Source organism: Halichoeres trimaculatus, unplaced genomic scaffold (genome assembly GCF_033239565.1).
Source record: "Halichoeres trimaculatus isolate MK-OKI-2021-1 unplaced genomic scaffold, fHalTri1.1 fHalTri1_scaffold_12, whole genome shotgun sequence".
Classification (NCBI taxonomy): Eukaryota; Metazoa; Chordata; class Actinopteri; order Labriformes; family Labridae; genus Halichoeres; species Halichoeres trimaculatus.
This window is the reverse complement of record NW_027437190.1, coordinates 14,837,999-14,856,901: the sequence shown is the minus strand read 5'-3', so window position 1 is coordinate 14,856,901 and position 18,903 is coordinate 14,837,999. Positions and strand designations below refer to the sequence as shown.

At 43.4% G+C, this 18,903-nt stretch overlaps 1 protein-coding gene across 2 annotated transcripts in view; it reads left to right on the top strand.

Annotated features, from left to right (window-relative positions):
- The window catches only part of hivep3b (HIVEP zinc finger 3b), a 50,894-nt gene that overhangs the window by 24,929 nt on the left and 7,062 nt on the right, over nucleotides 1–18,903 (top strand). Inside the window, exons 1-5 of one of the 2 annotated variants that reach the window (XM_074683019.1) lie at nucleotides 1,358–1,462; nucleotides 11,486–13,830; nucleotides 14,131–14,414; nucleotides 14,642–16,696; nucleotides 17,502–17,644. In XM_074683019.1, the coding sequence (XP_074539120.1) occupies nucleotides 11,832–13,830; nucleotides 14,131–14,414; nucleotides 14,642–16,696; nucleotides 17,502–17,644 (4,481 nt within the window). In that variant the 5' untranslated portion in view covers nucleotides 1,358–1,462; nucleotides 11,486–11,831. Of the gene's footprint in view, nucleotides 1–1,357; nucleotides 1,463–11,485; nucleotides 13,831–14,130; nucleotides 14,415–14,641; nucleotides 16,697–17,501; nucleotides 17,645–18,903 lie in introns of those variants that run through there. The other variant, XM_074683017.1, reaches the window with a different exon arrangement.

Genomic DNA, 18,903 nt, shown 5'->3' with positions numbered 1-18,903 from the left:
GGCCATTTTCACCATTTGTGTATATAACTCCATGATAAATGGTCAGATTGCTTTGCAAATCAATACAAGACAAGGTCACTATAATTTCTGACAGATATAAAAGTACGATCCAGACCATTGTTTCATATTCTGGATACTAAGATCCAGAATATGAAACAAGTACTAGGTAATCATAATTTTCAACACCTCAGGTAAAAAGTTATCGTACAAACCTGCAACTAACACCAAAGTGTAGCAGACAGTTTGCTGAAAGGGAGTATAACATTAAAGTAGGACTAAAGTGTTGCGTAACAATCACAATATGCTTGGTGGAGGTCTGCGCTCTCTGTGTGCTTTTCTAGTTTGTGAGTGTGCTTGTATATATACTCAGACTGTATGTGGGAGGGTATGAGTTCAGGCTTGAGCAGATTAAAAACTGACAACATTCATTGACTGGTCAAATCAGAACACAAAAAATATAAAAGTGAATGAAGAGATGAACACCAGAGCTTGATCTTGCACGCCGTCCAGCTGAGTCCCACCCAGCCTCCACGTGCTGCTGGCCTGTGACGACCCATGTCCCCCCTGCCTGTCACCTTCTGATCAGACGCCCGGCCAGCCGCTCGTTCCGTGTGCCGGCTCGTCGCTGTGTGAGCGTGTTTATTTTGGAGTGTGTGACTCACACTTCCTGTGCTCTGCCAATGAAGCAGCGCTGTATAGAACAGCAGGGGCTCCGTTCATTCTCAATTCTCTCTTTCTCTTTCTGTTTCTCTGCTTCTCTCTCGTGTTGCACTGCTGATAGGAACAGCCAGAGTTCTGCGTAATGCGGGGGTTTGCTTGAATGGATGCCACTCTGGGATTCATTACACGGATACAGCACAGTGACACTTGGGTTGCAAGTAGAGGACTTAAGTAAAAGGGATATTTTCATGTAGATTTTGTCACTTTGGAAAAAAAATTGCTGTATCTCCTGGAGTAAAATAACTGTAATGAGAGGATTATTCTGAGGAAAAGCCTCCAGAGTTTGGCGTTTCAGGGGAAAAACCCTTGTAAGACCTGTTTGTCATCCTTTCTGTCAGATGTGTGCTGCCAACACGGGATGTGTAAAACTTGAAACAGGAAAACATGAGAATCTGATGCTTTTACTGGAGAGCCAAAAAGGATGCTGGGATTTTTTATCACAAGTTTTTCTTTCTACGGGAATACGAGTTGTTTTTAGGCTCTTCTTGCCACCGCATCCTCCTCCTTCTCCTCCTCCTTCTCCTCCTCATGCGTTTATACAGTGGAAACATTCATGTAGTGTCTCCCTCTCTCTCACCATCCCCCTTTTTGCCTCACCCTAGCTTCTCCCTCTCTCCTTCCCTCTCTCTCAGCAACACACCCACTCAAACAGTCATATCCGCTCTCACTCTCTGGCTCTCCCTGCTCGTCTCGCAGTGCCTGTGAAGTGTCTCTGAGGGGGAAGACCAGACTGCTCTGTCAGGTAATCCAAACTCAGCCTCTTTCTCGCTCCCTCCTTCTCGCGTCTTTTTCTGACCAAGTCTCCTTCCTTCCTTCCTTCCTTTGCTCTCTTCCTCTGTCCTTCTCCCTCCATTGAATCAAGCCATCTCTCCTCCCCTCTTCGCTCTTTTCTCTTCCTTCTTTTTATTATTTAACTTTTCAGCAATGGTTAATGAGTTGGAGCTAAGCTGCCTCTTAACTTCACAGACTTTTGTTCATTCATTTGATATTTATGCACCAAATTCTTCATGATACTTGATAATCTGGCACCTTAGCCCTTTAAGGTCTTACCTGGCTTAACCTCTTAAGACCTGAGCTTTTGTTTGGTGTGCAATTTTAAATTCACCTTGCTACTTGGGATTAGTAAGACCTAATGAATATGATAGCTAAACTTGTTCTTTGTGCAGGAAGTTTGATTGTTTGTGCTGTGAGTTCTCTATTACTTATTTGTTAGTGTTATTGTACTTAAATACATTGTTTGCTTGTTTTTACTTAAATGGGGGTTATGTTGTGATTTCTCTAAAAAATGATGTGGGCAGTGTCCCTAAAAGTTTGTCTTGTATGTGAACACAAGACATGCTTTACTTGTTAAAGGATAACTTACCTTGACTTAGCTTGAGATGTTGCCATTGAGATGTAAAATTTTGTCTTTTCCAATCCGAGATAACTTTATCTGAAACACATGATCACAAAATGATGCTCTCTATCTGTGAAAGTCCTGGCTGCAGATAAAATGATTGAAAAATAGCATCCTGCACTTCAGTTTAAGTTGTGAGAAGTTTGTTTTCTTACAGTTGATCGTGCCACCAAAGAAGTAACTCTCATTGTAAGAACTTTCAGCATGAGCTTCCCCTGCCGCTGAGGTGTAGTGGGTTACATTACCCAGCTCCTCTATGCTGCTTGCGTTTGGTTTAAAGGCTGTGTTGACCTGCAGTTCGCTGGCTTGTGTTTAATCAAAGTGAACACTGCAATGGGTGTGATCTGCCGGTCTTATCAAAGCCCTGTGAAATCCTTCTCAACACCCTCTCGCCTCAGAGGTGCAGCGATCTCGACGAAACATCCCTCACAGAGCTGAGAGGGTGAGTGAGCGCTCTGGTATGTGGTGTTTTCTCAGACGGTGTCCTCCTTAGCGTGCGGCTCCTTCTGACAGCAGCAAGATCCCTGAGTGAGTGCCAGTGTTGGCCTCAAAGGTTTTATGCTCTGTTTTTTTTATTTCTCCAGTTTATTTGAAGCAGTTTCTTCCTTCAGGTCTGTGATTGGTTGGTGTTGCTCTCTGGGATTATTGGCAGGAGTCCGATCAACAGCTCTTTTTTTGTTGGCGGTGGCAGAGGAAGGATTGTGATTTCACTTTCCATCTTCCTCATACAGAGTTGCAGAGCAGGGAGCTAAAGTCTGAACTTTTGCAGTGAAAAGGATGTTTGAAAAATTTTACTCTGCTCTCACAACATTTTGATGGAGCTCAAGCAACCTATCACACAGCCCAGATTATTTGAGATGAATAATGCTCTCGTATGTGGTGTTGCTTCATTAAGACTTTGGGGTTTGCAGGTGAAGCTCTCAAAGAGAGCTCTCCGCGTGTTCTTGCGATGCAGTATCAATCAGCTGCCAATCCGAGGAGGCTCGATGTCGAAGGTCATGCCAGCTTGTCGATACAAGCAGGGGCCAAACATTTCCCCCATTACTTCCTGCTGCCAGTGTGCGTATGTAGTCAGAAAGGATGCTGGGAGATAAATTTAGACCTCCAGCTCCCTCTCCATCTGCCGTTGCTCAGAGTAGGCTGGTTTCCATGGGAACCTGCACCGGGCTACTGCCAGTAACAGAGAAAGGGGAGAGTGAGCCGTGTGTGTTTGTGTTTGTGTGTTTTGAAGAGGGGTATGACAGCAGATTTTTTAAAAAGCACTTTAGAGGGTTTATGTGTTCCCAGGGCACGAGGTAATTTAATGTTCAGCCCGTATTTTCATCCGTCATTACTGGCTGCGTGAACACGTCGGGGTATTGATGAGGAAATGAACACAAACTGCCGGCCGTACTCTCCCGTGCATGATAATGAAGTTTTTACTGTAAATCTGCTGCAGAGCTCCTGCGCCGATTATTGAGCTGGAGTTGAGCTAAATGTTTGCTTTATTGGATTTAGTGTATTAGAAGTTTAACCGCTGGAGTTAATAGACTGAGAGGAGGGAGGGAGACAGAGTGTCCATGACAGTGTGTGTGTGACAGCATGTGTGTGTATGTGTGTGTGTTAAGGATGTGAGGAGTTTGAGATATTCTGTGTGTCAGGGCTCCCTTGGGTACCTGCTTCAGTGCCTGTTTCTGCTGACTGAGCTTGCGCACACACACACACACGCGCACACACACGTTTTCTAACTCTCTGGTGATCACAGTTTAGAAGATTTGGCTGTTATCAGAGAAAATGTTAAAAGTCTGGTGACATTGTCTTAAACTGTGATTATTATATGAAATGTGCGACATAAAGGGACTTGGGGGCGTATTGGCTCCAATTGTTCATGTCTGTTTGTCTGTTTGCTGTTCTTTATGTTTTTCATCCAACTGCATCAGAATGGCAGGAAAACAAACTGCTTGAAGGTGATACTTGTGTACAACCAACGTAGATATATGAAGAATGAGGAGGTCTGGAAACCTGAAGTGCTGAAGTGGTTTACCATGCATCCATACATTTTCTTAACGGGATCAATGACTTTTTTTGAAGTGGGGTTATCTCAGGTTTTTGCCTGTAGTTTGTTTATTATACATAGGGGACACCTGTTACTTCTGCCCCCTTGTTGAGAAACCAGCTAGAGAAACTGTAAAAACTGTAAAAACAAAATGTTGGACGTAAACCCGTCATGAACACTGCATATTTGTGGGTTGATGTATCCCCATCCCTGCGCATTACTCTGCTGAAACACTTGTGGGCAGTGTGCTCTATGTAGGATGACCATTCGTCCTCTTTTGCCAGGACATGTCTTTCTTTATGATTATAAAATTATGTTATGAACTTCCCTAAAATATCTGTTATTTGCTCAGCTTGTTCTACATACCGTTAATATTTATAATAAAGCACTTCACTGGGCCACTGGCATTGTTCTGACTTACCTACCTGTCAAGATGTGAGCACGCACACAGCATGCATCATGACATGAAAGACCCAGGTCGCTCCTTCTCTCAGATCAAAACAGAAAACATGCTCTGACTGCCTGCGCTGTGCTCTCAGAAACTGGAAAATGCATAGATACACTTTATTGACAAACTGCTGAAAAAGTACCCAAAAGAAAATCACTGAAGGGTACCTCCCAAGAGAAATGTATTTTTGAGCAATGGGCTCCCTCTCTTTGTCTTTTCATTTAAGCATGTTGTGGGGCAGTATTTGTGTTTTAATTAAAGAATATTTCACTTCAAACAGATGAAACGAATATTTTAGATAAATGTATAATTCATAAAGTTTGTCTGTTCTTGAGTATCTTTGAGTACTTTTGTGGTAAGCTTCAGGAGGCTGGGTAGGGTGTCCTCTTGGTTTTTCAGAATGTGGTTACGCTAGTTTTAATTGATAGTCAGCGGTTGACAGCTTCTTTTTTTCCTGCAGTTCAAAGCATATTACATTACATTATCATAGAGCAAATATTACGGAGGGAAAAAAAAGAGAGAAGGATGAGATGCTGGGGAGGTTGAATGTACATTCAGTGAACAAGGATCTCATAAATGTAAATGCGATTTTTTTTCTTTTTTGAAAAATTGTATTCACTTGCAATAGGAAGGAAATTTAGCATGAATTTTGATTAAATCACAATTAGGTGAAGATGCTAAAATTAGCACATAAAACAGCCCTGGTGAACTCCATGTGGTATTCAGAGTTATTGTGAAACTACTTAACATGAGGGGAAGACAAAGTCATTGGGGGATAAAAATGTGTTGTGTTGCACATGACTCTTTGACAGCTCTGAGGGTCTGATCAGAAACCTCAACCCAAAGACAGTAAAGTGGCTTCATGTTGCTTACTGCTCACATCTGAGTCTAAAAATAGAGCAGAGTGAAGAACATCGTTCTCCACAAACATCCAAACAGTAAAACAGATTTTTAAAGCCTGTCTGTCGTCTGTACACATGGTCTTGTCGTTACCACATCTTTACACTACAGTGTCTGAGCCAGTGCTGCTCTGCTGTGCAGCGCTGAATGTGAAAGGTGCCGCAGATAACATGTCATGCCTGTGGAATGAGGATGATGAAGGAGGAAAACCCCTCGTCAGACAGCAGGAGGACCGGCTGACTGGAATCAGAGAGGGTCACCTCAGGGCGCTGCGGATGATTTGCTGGTCAGATGTGTCAGAATAGATTAAGGGCTGATGTTGGTGAGTGGGTTTTACTCTGGGGAGTGCCGTACTCTTGACTGTATGAGCACTGTATGTGTTTGTGTGTGTGCGTGGATCTGCGTGTTTCAGCTCGGCTCTTGCATTCTTCTCTCTCGTCTTTCTGGCAGGACTCAGACTGTGTGTTTCCCCGCTCAGAGCTGGCAGTCTAGACGGCCATGAATAATGTAAGCAATGCTCTCCCCAAACCTTAAAACCATCTAATAGCCCTGTTTAAGGGCTGCATCAACTGCTCTGCCAGAGATCATTAAACTTACACTCTGATAACCAACTACAGGAAAAAAAGACATTCATTACAGCAGGATAGGGAGGGGCAATTTGTCTTTCTCTTTGTGCTTTCATTATCCTTCTCAATCCTATTTTCTGTGCACGGCATCATCTTTCTTCATTACATTCAGACCCACTCACTTTTTGCACATTTTAATCCCTTGTTTCCCCGCCTCCCCTCTAGTACAGATCTTTCTTTTGTTAACTACTTTTTCTATCTGAAGCTTGCATGTTTGCATAACAGCATTCTGCAGCAAGAACTGGATGTATGTGGTTTGTCTGTGAGCTTTGTTGTCTTTGATTTAACTCATCTATATGCATTCCTAGACAGTAAAACAACAACAATACAACAATATCAACAACTATGCTGAAAAAGCTTCATCTGGCACCACCTACAGAACTTATCTGGAGCAGTGGATTTTAATTGTGTTGATTTGCTTTGTTACACTGCCTAATTGCTTGGTGTTGATGGTGGAAGTCTGCTGTAATCATGGTGTCGGTGTACTCGGAGGAACACACACACTGAACAGATGATCAGCTCTCAGCAGATGTGGGGGAACGTGGAGATGGGAGAATCTGTCAAGTTGTTTCCAAGAGGAAGAGTGATTCTTCTCTTTTCTTTCGCTCTAAACCGGCTCTAATGAAGGCTGACTGTGCAGAGGTTTTTTTTAGACGCTCAGTGAGAGCGAAAGTGTGGCTCATTAAAAAAAAAAACCTGTCAGTACTGCCTTGCTACAACTGGCACCATAAGCTGCAGTCTTTGCCCAGGCCAGTGTATTCTACAATTAGATCCCTGATTCCTTCTTTCCTCTTTTCGTTAGCTTTTCTGGTTTTATATTGATTTTTTTTCCCCCCTACTTTGAGTACATTTCTCCAAAAGTAAAGTATAACATTCATTGCGTAAGACACCTGCAGGTACCTTGCACGTAGACAGTGTGGGAAAAAATATGTCCCATTTTATAAGTCTTTGTCACAAGCAACACAGTGGAACAAAAGCACAACACAAGCCAACTTGTCCCTGCAAAGTAAATTTGAAGTTAGCTAATGTTTACCTCAAAAGAAATGTTCCCATATCAATTTATCCTTCCTGATAACTGGAGTGAAGTACTGGCCGTTGCAGTCAAGAACGCACTGAAAGAGACAAAGACATGAGCGATACCAAACTTCAGATCATTACAACACCAAGACATTAGGGATGCTTGACATAAAAAAGGTCATTTTGACTTTATTTCTTTTGCCCATACACCACTCAATGAGTCATTTCCTATGCAAAATTTATGTTTTATACCCTTTGAAACTTTAAGTTTTGGAATTATAGTTAAATACCTTAAATACCTGAGGAACCACATCAAAAATACTGACTGTACCATTTTGAGATGAGTCAAAACTAGGCGAATGCTACAAAAAAACATCTTAAGAAAGAAAAATTCCACATCAAATTTTGCTTGAAAAATAATAATACTCAGAACTTTGGAGCTTGCCACTCTTAGCTTATTACTGCACATGTTTCAATTTTAATCCTGGTACAAAATACACTGCCTGGCCAAAAAAAAAGTCACACATTCTGATATTTCACTGCCTTTAGCTTTGATTACGGCACGCATTAGCTGTGGCATTGTTTCAATAAGCTTCTGCAATGTCATAAGATTTGTTTCTATCTAGTGTAGCATTAATTTTTCACCAAGATCTTTCATTGATGATGGTAGAGGCTGCGCAAAGCCTTCTCCAGCACATCCCAAAGATTCTCAATGGGTTAAGGAGGGTTAAGGCTTGGACTCCTTGGTGGACAATCCATGTGTAAAAATTATGTCTGATGCTCCCCTAACCACTCTTTCACATATTAAGCCCGATGAATTCTAGCATTGTCATCTTTGAATATGCCCATGCCATCAGGGAAGAAAATAATCCATATATTTCAGGTAGTCAGCTGACCTCATTCTTTGAGCACAGACTATTGCTGAAGCTAGACCTGACCAACTGCAGCAACCCCAGATCATAGCACCGACCCCACAGGCTTGGACAGTAGGCACTAGGCATGATGGGCGATCACTTCATCTGCCTCTCTTCTTACCCTGATGCGCCCATCGCTCTGGAACAGGGTAAGCCTGGACTCATCAGACTACATGACCTTCTTCTACTGCTCCAGAGTCCAATCTTTATGCTCCCCAGCAAACTGAGGTATTTTTTTTCCCAGTTAGCCTCACTGATTAATGTTTTTTTTAAGGCTACACAGCTGTTCAGTCCCAATCCCTTGAGTTCCCTTCTCATTGTGTGTGTGGAAATGCTCTTACTTTCGCTGTTAAACATAGCCCTGAGTTCTTCTGTTGTTTTTCTTTGATTTGATTTCACCAAATGTTTAAGTCACTATGTTTCCCCACTACCCTTCCAGTTTTTAATAATGCTTTGGACAGTTCTTAACCCAATTTCAGTAGTTTCTGCAATCTCCTTACATGTCTTCTCTGCTTGATGCAGGCCAATGATTTGACCCTTCTCAAACAGACTAACATCTTTTCCACAACCCCGGGATGTGTCCTTCCACAAGAAAAGAGAAGCAACTCATTGCACCAGTTAAGGTTAAACAACTTGTTGCCAGCTGAAAGATAACCGTCCATACAATAATTATCCAATACCAGGCTTGTACCTATTTGAATAGTGGAATCCAGGTGGCAACTTTTTTTTGGCCAGGCAGTGTAGTTGCCCCAAAATATGTGTAAATTGCTTCAAATGACAACTGGTTACTCTTCAGTTATTGCTCTGAATCTCACCAAAGTGTCAGGTTGTACAGGTCTGTTAACGTCCATAACACCCTGAAAGTTAAAGCCTGATCTATTTTATTATTGTAGATAAATCACAGTTCATAGCACATAAAACTGTCCAAACACAGAACTTGAGAAAAACTGACTCATCACAGCTGGACGCCATAAATCATAACTGGTTTAAACTTATGGTAATATCTATGCTTACGTGTGCAACATTTCTTCAATCAGGAAAAGGTTGGTTTGATTTCAACTTCACTGTTCACACAAAGTCAAGTGATCCTACCAAGATGTGCATTGGCCAGAATTAAACCAAACTGACGTGCAGAGTTGTCCTGCCAGTCTAATCTGCCAGAAATAGAAGCAGAAGAAGGCGTCCCTTCCTGTTAATTGCCTTATGACGGCTTTGTATATCCTTACAACCGCCTGAACAGGCACTAGTAGCTTTCCAGTAGCTTTTGATGTTAATGTTTTTATCTTCAGTGGGCCTGTTTGAGTATGTCTGTTTTTTCAGCCTTTCCGGCCTCAAGATTTTTATCAATCATGGTTCCCCAAAAATTTACAGTAAAAGAGTTGTGTCAGCTGCAGGTCACTTTTGCTTTTCATCTGCTGTGTTGTTTCTTTCCTCACTTTGGCAAATAAAAGAAGCATGAACTTTTCACATTGCTGTATCATTCAATGAAATTTTGTCATCTTTGCTGGACAGCACTTAAATAACCAGTTTCTTTGACTTATTATTTGGCCTGAAATTCATATGTTTTGATGTGTCCATGCTGTAGTGCAGCCACACTTGAGTTCTGGTAGTGATGATAGTGATGAAGTGATGATAAACAAGCACAGTGGACAGATTGCATCTCATGTGTATGTGTTTTTTTGTTTTGTTTGTTTGTTTTTTATTTTAATGGAGCTAAATTAGAAAGTACACTGTACCTGGTTAAAATGATATCCCTGCTCAACTAGAGCAATGTGTAAAAGTATGCAGATGTTGAATGTGATGTGCAAAGAGAACTTAAACCCTACTTGGTAAATCAGTTTGGCCATGTTTACCTACCCCATGCTTAGTCTTTTTAAATCAAGTTTTATCAATTTTTAACTTTTTCAGTGTCTTTCAGTCAATTGGTATTCAAATTTCAATTTGGAAAACAAGTTAATAGTTGATTTGGTGCCAGAGTTGCAAGAGGCGGGGGAACACAAATTCAAGGGTTAACATGGATATTGATCCAAATGACACAACACCAACCCTCTCAAAAGAATTCAATTTCTTCCTGGATCTTATCTTATCATCTGGATCCTATTCTAACTAGACTATTATTTCAATCATGAGTGGTTTATGTGAATAAGTTGTTGGAAAAAAACTGCCCATTTCTGATGTTTGTCCTGCTAAGCTCATATTGCTTTCACACAAGTATGTTATCTTGTTTTTTTCTTTCTTTTTGTGTGTATGAAGACTCAATGCATGGGCAAATAGCCACTTGATTCTCCACCATAACTCTATGTGATGCAATAGAAGCTCTCAATATCCTTTCATCTGCTAATATCTTTGCTGACACTGTCCTCTCTATCATAAAGATCCATATCTGTAAGGTATAACACTCCCTCAGTGCGCTGTGATTTCCACAGCGTTAGCCGAAGGTGTCAGAGTATACTCTCAATATCTTAGGCGATGATTGATGCTCTGGATGAGCCTGCATAGGGACTGTCAGCGGTCGGGCTGCTCAGAGAAAATGTTATGATTGGCCTCATCCATCCCCAGAATGTGTTTTGATTGGCTGTGATTCAAGAACCCCTCCTCCAAAGGTTGAGACTGAGTGCAAGCTTTGTAGAAAGTGGGACTTATTACAGAACATACATCTTGATAAAAGAGGGGATTTCATCGTACCCTGATCGTCTACACTTAGCTCCACTCAGACACTGCTCTCTGTCGTAAGCTAGAGCTATTACTATAGATCAATCTTGATGAAAGCCTCTCACAGCAGGCTTCATAACAAGCCCAGTCTTGGCCCTTCATAAACACCGCACCTGGTGGCAGAATAAACCCCAGTCAGGGTGAGGCCTAGCTCTTTAACTTACTGCAACACATACCCAACCGTTTACCCCCATTTTCATTGTCACATGACATAAAACATAAACATAATAAAATCTTTTTTATCCAATACTTCTTTTGACTTCCTGCCTGTGTACTGGCCATCCAACTCATCAAATATGTAGGGTCTTGGAAAAAAATAGAAAAAACATACAAAACTGCAAAAGGCCTCTGTCTGCTTCATCTGCCTCTAAACAGTTAAAGAGACCCATTAGTGTTTCAATACAACACTAAGCCCACTATACACTTCACCTGAAGATAACACTTTCACAGGGTAATATGTAAGAACAGTATTTAGGGCGTAAACTCTCCTGATGTGGGTCTTCTCCACGTTTTTACTACACAGTCGACTGTTTGACAGGCTATATGGACACCTTTCAGAAGTCAAAGGATCCTTCTTCATGGCTACCTTGTGTGATTTCCCGAACAAAAAAAATATGCAATTGTTATTTCTGTCTCAAACAGTGGGGAAATGATTGATGACTGTTTATTAACCTCTACTTGTGTTTTGTTTTTTTGTTTTTTTTCTGTGTTTTTCAGGCCCATTTAGTCGCTGACTGGCTATTGTATTACAAACAAAGGAGATGCACGGAAGACCTCAGGAAAGCTTTTAAAATGGCCAGGGCTGGTCTGAAGCAAGGCGACTTTGGACAGAGAGATGATCCATGTTTACCTGCATCCAATCAGCTCCAGGGCACCTTTTAATGATGCCTCACTTGGTCCTCCATAATAACTCCTGGCCCACACTGAAAACGGCCCTTCTCTTAGACTTAAAAGTCAGTGTGTTGATGAATCCCTGCCTCTGACCTCTCTGCTGCCATGTGGTTAGTCCCATGAGGCTCAGAGAGCCATTCCTTGTGTTTCTTTGAGGCCTCCTCCCCACTCTATGGAGGCTGAGCCAAGCTGTCCAGCTGATGGGGAGCGCCCTGGAAGACAAGAGCAGCAGCATGCCACAGCTGAATCCTCACTAGGATCTTGTCCACCACTGCAGCCCCAGCAGCCTCCTAATCCTCGGCCTGTACACAGAGCTCTGGGTCGCCTGCAAAAACGGCAACCAAAACGCACTGACCTTCTGCTTAGGTTACAGCAGCAGCAAGCAGTAGCATGGCAGCATTCAGACACCCCAGGTACCTCAGGAGGAAGCTTCTGCTTTCCAGCTTCCTCATCCGCCTCATCCCTCCCCTCTACTTCCAGCCAGGGTGAACATGGCCATGGAGTCCCATCCCAGCCCAGCCAAGACAACCCCGAGGTGGTTAGCTCCCCCAGAAAAGCAGAGAAGAAGCCCCAGAAACCAGGGAAATATGTGTGCTCTTATTGTGGCCGTCCATGTGCCAAGCCAAGCGTACTTCAGAAACACATCCGCTCACATACAGGGGAAAGGCCCTACCCTTGTGGCCCTTGTGGATTTTCCTTTAAGACCAAGAGCAATCTGTATAAGCACCGGAAGTCCCATGCCCATCGCATTAAAGCAGGCCTGGCGTCCAGCCGTGATGAGCCCAGTTTGAGTGGACCAGAGGGTAGTGGTGTTGGGGAGGAGCCTGAGGAACACACCGAGGGAGAAAGCACCGAGTCTGAAGAGGAGACAGGCCAGCACAAGAAATCCTCCTCAAAAGAAATGCTGGGGCACCAGAGAAAAAGTAGCAAGGAGCCGTTGGAGGAGAGCCAAAGACCTGAAGATTCCCAGGCTGTCAAGCAGAGGCTGGCATTGAGGCTTAGTGAAAGGAAACGTGGCCCGATGGCCTCCCCAGATGATCCCCCATCTTCATCTCTTTCCACCTCATCTTCTTCTCTAGGCCCTGGAAGTAAAGGCAGCACAGAGTCTGGCTACTTTTCTGGATCTGGCAGCACTGACCTATGCCAAGTTAGCCCTCCCAGTGCCAGTGCCAAAACATACGCCGAAATTATTCTCGGGAAATATGGAAGACTGGGAGGGCAGCAGCGCAGTCCCCATCAACAGCATCCTCATTCTTCAATTTCATCATCCTCAGGGACAGAGGACAAGAGTATTCCCTTCAATGTCCCCAAAACTCAAGTAATAGAACACATTACCAAGCTCATAACTATCAATGAAGCAGTAGTAGACACCAGTGAGATTGATAGTGTAAAACCAAGGCGCTCTTCTCTGTCTAGGAAGAGCAGCATGGAGTCACCCAAGTTTACTACCCCTAAAGATCCCTACATATTTGATCCCAAAGGAGAGGTCCCTGGGCCCAGTGGTTTGAGGCACTTCCATAATCCTGAGGCAGATTCTTTAGGAGCCCAAGAACTGTCTGGAGTTCCATTGCTCAGAAGTCACTCAATGCCATCACCTACCAGCCAAGGAGAGCCCTCTACCTCTGGCACCATGTCCCCTAGAAGTTACCGTCTCTGCCAGTCATTTGATGAGCAGCAAGCAGTGGTAGCAGAGATGAGGGTTGGCCATGCTCAGCGTATGCTGCGGCGCCAGCCTGCCATAGAAGTCCCATTGGGAGCTGAGGTCATGCTTGAGGAGGCCAGCTCCGCTTCTCCCTCCTCAGCTCGAAGCTCAGAACTAGCCAGACAGCCACAACAACAGCAACAGCCAAGAAGTCCAAGCCTGTTTGTGTGTGAGGCCTGTGGGGCCCCCTTCCAACACAGCGAAGTCTATGAGGCCCACAGAGGAAATTGCCCAGGGCGAAAAAAAGTAGAACAAAAGAGCAGAGATGTGGGTAAAACGTCCAGGGAGGATCGTCCCCCGATGATGATGCACTATAAATTCAGAGCACTGGCTATGGCTGTGAGGAAGAGAAGGAAAGAGGAAAGTCTGGAGGAGGATCCTCCCAGTCCTGGATCTGTGGCCATGTCAGGTGGCTCAACGGGACTCATTCCTGTGTCAAGCAGACCGGAGCATGGCCAGATCCTCTCAGGTTTGTTTATTTATTCTTGCAGCAGCCAATACAATTATAAGAATGGCCTTTGTGAGTGACACCCTTTATATTATAAACTTTTGTCCTCTTCATTATCAAAGAGGCCATAACAGTTTAAGTGAAGCATGATAAATCAATATATCTAAATTTGTGAAGTAGAAAAAGGAAGTTTAAGCATCTCTGTAAAAATGACAGGACAGACAAGGGAAGGAAATGTTACAAACAATGAAAATGTTACAATTTAAAGGGAGAATGCCAGAAATTGAAAGGAGCTTATATGTTTGTTTTGTTTATTTCTAGGTGTTCCTTTACAGACTGATCCAAAACCACAGCATGATAGGAAGGGTGTGTCTGTGATCCAACACACAAGCTCATTTGAGAAGCAGGAGAGCATATCCACTGAAAGTCAGGAAGCAGACCTCAAAGAGAGTCAGCAAAGGCAACAACCCGAGCCAAAACCATCACCCACTACATCTCGCCTCATACGCCAGCCAAACATCCAAGTGCCAGAGATCCTTGTTACTGTGGAGCCTGATGCTGACATGCCATCTGTGTCACCACCAGTGACAGCATCCTTGTCCAAGGTATGATTTAGAGCAGCATTTGGCTTTGTATCTTTGAGTTTCAAACTACCTCATTTGCTTGCTTTTGTTTACATGTGTCTTTCCCTCTCTTTGAAAGAAATAAGACCTTAAGTAATTGCATGTTTCTTGTTTAATAAATATTTAAAGTTTACAGTTTAATTTAGTTGGTATTTCCTCCTTTCACATCAAGCTCTCAGGATTACTTCTTAATTATTTATCTCTCCTAGGAGGCAGAGAGAGTGGAGGAGTTCCAGTGGCCTCAGCGTAGCGAGACTCTGGCTAAGCTCCCTGCAGAGAAGCTGCCACCAAAGAAGAAGAGACTCCGCCTGGCAGAAGCAGCACAGTCCTCAGGGGAGTCTAGCTTTGAGTCTGTGTCTCTGCCTCGCAGCCCCAGTCAAGAGAGCAACATCTCACACACTTCTAGCCTCTCTGCTTCATTTGAGGAAACAGCAAGATCAGATTCTACTATCTGGGCCTCCAGTAGCCAAAGCTCCCAGATGTTGATGGTGCCATCAGTTTCTCACCAACACCACCACCACCAAAGCCAAAAGGAGATGAGGCGCTCAGCCTCAGAGCAGACTCCACCCAGCCCCCAACAAACAGAACAGATCTCAGAGACTAGGAGTAAGTCATTTGACTATGGATCCCTGTCTCCTCAGCAGTCTTCATCCTCCTGGAAAGAACGGAGGAAATGTCTCCTTGTGAAACACGCCACCTTGGGGGAACCCGAGCAAGAGGAGGGGACCAGCATGAGTCACTCGTCCAGAGCAGAGAGTCCAAAGCCTGGGCCTTCCCATTCAATCCATGCCCCATCCCACTCAACTGAGGCAAGTGCTTGCTTCAGCCCTGAGGCTGCAGGGAAAGCATTGCAGCTGTTGCCACGACAAATCTTCCCACCCTCTCAGGATGTGCTTCTCTATCAGCCCAGCAGCCAGCAAAGGTTTCCCCATGGACAGCTATCTCAACTGCTCCCTGTCACCACAGCCATCTCTGATGTGCTGTCTACCCAAATAATCCATAGGACATTCTTACATTCGCAAGCAGGACCTCCACCTATACAGATACACCCAGCACAGATCCACATGGCTGAACAGTTTGGCATACCTTTCCATCAGCTTCCTGGACTTGTTCCTCTTCAATTCTCTTCCAGGGCCAGAGCTAATCAGGCACTGTACTTGCCTTTGTCTTCAAGACTTACCACACAAGTTCCTTCCATTGCAACTACAGAGAGCAGACCCTCCATTGCTGCTATGTCATCTGCCCTGCCACGTCAAGCCCTTGTAAGAATCTCCTACCATCACCCAAGGCCAGTTATTGCCACGTGCCTGGCACAGCTTACACCATTAGTGTCCATTGTGGTACCAGTGCGACTACAGACCCATATGCCTACCTATGCCAGTGCCATGTATACAACCCTGTCCCAGATCCTAGCCTCCACCTGTTCACAGGGACCCATTTCTTGCACAGCTATGGTCATCATGGGACAGGTCGAGCGAAACAAGCTCCAGAGGTCGTATTTGAAAGTCCCTTCCCCTGACATCAAAAGCCTTCTTTCCCTCTCTCTTCCCACAGAAATGGCTTCAGGTTCTGGGGAAGGGTACGGCCCACCAGGGGCTGGAGGAAGTAAGCGCATGCTTTCCCCTGCAGCTAGTTTGGAGCTCAGCACAGAGGCTCAGCGTCACCAGAAAAGGGTTAAGGAGGAAGGGGAAAAGGAGCAACATAAGGCAGAGGAGGAGGGAGAGAAGGAAGAAGAGGACAATGTGGTACAGAAGTTTAGACAAGAAGAAGAGGCCAATGGGAAAAATCGTGAAGAGGGAGAAGAGAAACAGGCCCACAGAGTGGAGTTGGCAGCTGTAAAAGTGGAGGGTCAGCAGGAACAAGTACCGAGGACAGGACATGTGGAGGAGAAGAAGCCAGAGGAGGAGAAGAAGGAATCAACAAGCCAAAAAAAGGAGGGGGTGTCAGTTGTGAAGGAGGCTGTTAAAAGACCAAGCACCCCTTCATTCCCCAGCCTCGACACCTCCACCTCAGTCAACTGGTGCTACCTAAACTACGTCAAACCCAACCCATCTGCCCTGACGGACCCCAGCACTTCAGTTTACTCCACCTGGAGTGTCAGTGCACACAACCCAAACTTGCCGGGCCTCAGCACTAAATCAGTGTTGTCTCTACTGTGCTCCAAACAAAAGCACAGCTCAGAGACATACACAATGGCCACAGCCCCGACCCCAACTAAAAGCCAGTTGACCCCTGCAGGTAGCAGCACCTCACGTGTGTCAGAGGTAAATAGAACCGCTATTTTCTTACCCTGAATACAAAACTATTACATGTCTTTTAAACTAGTGCTAATACTACCAATAGATTTAGTCACTTCCTGTTAAACTTTATAATTTTCACAGATTATTGTACATAATAAAAATTATTATGATTAGCTAGGGACGGGTACCTTTCACATTTGAAACAATATGGTACAGATGCACAGTACCTAGCAATCGATATTGGTACTTAACAGTACCAATTTTTTGGTACTTTTGTGTGTGTTTATGATAAAAAATATTAATTTGTGTGATAATAAAACTTTAAATTTTTCAATTTCAAATAATATATTTCTTAGTATATAAAATTGCAATGCTCTGTTCATGTCCAGACTGAAAAATCTCCTACTCTTCCACTCCCTTGCAGTCAAAAGGATGTGTTTAGGTACCAAAACATGGTACAGTTTAATTTCACATGTATTGGTACTCAATACTAGAGACAGAATTCAGTCAGTATCTGTAAAGTAACTAATTCGTTACCTCTCCCTAAAACAAGCTGTTTTTCATCATTTAAACACATTGGGATCAGTGTTGCATTGTGGGTAATTAAGTGTCAGTCTTGTTAAGTCTTATTGCTTCGTCATATTTGGAGGATGCTGATTTGACTCTTGGCTTTGACCCTTTGATGCACAGAGCCCGCTCTCTCTTCTCCTGTGTCTCTTCAGCTGCCCTGTCAAAAGAGGCAATAACACCTCTCATTAATATTTTTATTAAATGTAAGAATTAACGTCTTAAGGTTTTTTGATTTTTTTTCTGCGTGTCTTGAGTGTAGGTACATGCCACCCCACCCAGCACCCTCACCAGAGTAAAGGAAGAACAGCAGCCCGAAAAGAAGGAGAAAAATGAGACGGCAGAGGAGGAACCTTCCACATCCAAACAGAGTGAGGTTCCTCGGGTTCGCATCTTTGAAGGCGGGTAAGGACTGAAAAAAGCTACACAATTAAAAATTGAATCTTTTTATTTAAAATTAATTATTTATGAAAAATAGAAGTGTCTCTTAAGCCTCTGTCACAAACCAACTGGAGTGCTGACAAGGAACATAGAGAATTACACTAACAGATGGGAGGCAGTGAAACCCACAGAGACTTCATTTGTACCTGCAGCCAGGCTGTTTTCCCCTCATACTGTTGGCATGACTGCTGTGTTAAAGAAGTGTTAATTTAGAGAGGTAGCAGTGTGTTTGTGAGAGGGAAAGGTTTCCTGTGACTCTCATTAGAACCTGTTTTTATGGTTACATAAGCTTCAGAGCAGCAGTATGAAGGATTCTGCAAGCAGTCAGTAACAGCTGTGATTGTCATGTTTGTTTGCTGTGTGTGCAAGAGTTTATGTTTAAATCTGTGTGTAGATGAACACATTTTCACCTTAATGTGCTTTTCCTTTAGTGTCTGTGTGCAGTGTAAACAGTCTTTTCTGTGGAAGGAACGGAAGATGCAATAGACTAAGTACAGGATAGAGATGAAATGTTTCCAACTAATGAGGATTTTAAAAACAAGTATTTTTTTTCAAAATATCTCCAACATTTTAGAAGTATTTTAAATTGTATATTTAAAAGATATATCAGGGGTTGTTTAACTCTGGGCTGTGTCTTTGTGTTTATATGCCTGTGTGTGCAATGTGGGTCAACACTTTCACATTAAGGATTGTGTCTTGAATCAATGTGCTCACAGATTGAGTGTGACAGAGTTGTCTGGTTAACAGCAGATAAGGCGCTAATTACTAGTCTGTGTCACTCTGCAGCAGCACATAGCTCACATCCAGGAAGAGCATTTTCATCCTCAGCTTCCTCTCCTTTCTTTCTAAGTTGGAGCACTGTTCTGTGCAAGCTGCTGTGCCACTCTGGCTATTTTCCAGTTATACCTACAAAATGTATTATTCTCTCTTGAGTCCCCAATTCTGCGTCCTTTCTCTCTTCCAGTATACCTGCTCCTTAATATCCCATTGTATTTCCTCTATGCATGCAAATCAGCACAGCATCTTGCAGAATGTAGCGCTCATTATATGTACCTGCCTTTTGTATGCCAGTCATTTACCTGCAGAAAAAGTAGCTTTTTGTTGTTTTTTGTTTTTTGTTGTTGTTGTTTTTTATGTAAATACATCATGCAGCTCTGGGTATGTTCTGCTCACTGCTGCTGCTATGATGACATCTTTCACCTCTGTACTTGGTCCCTTTAAGA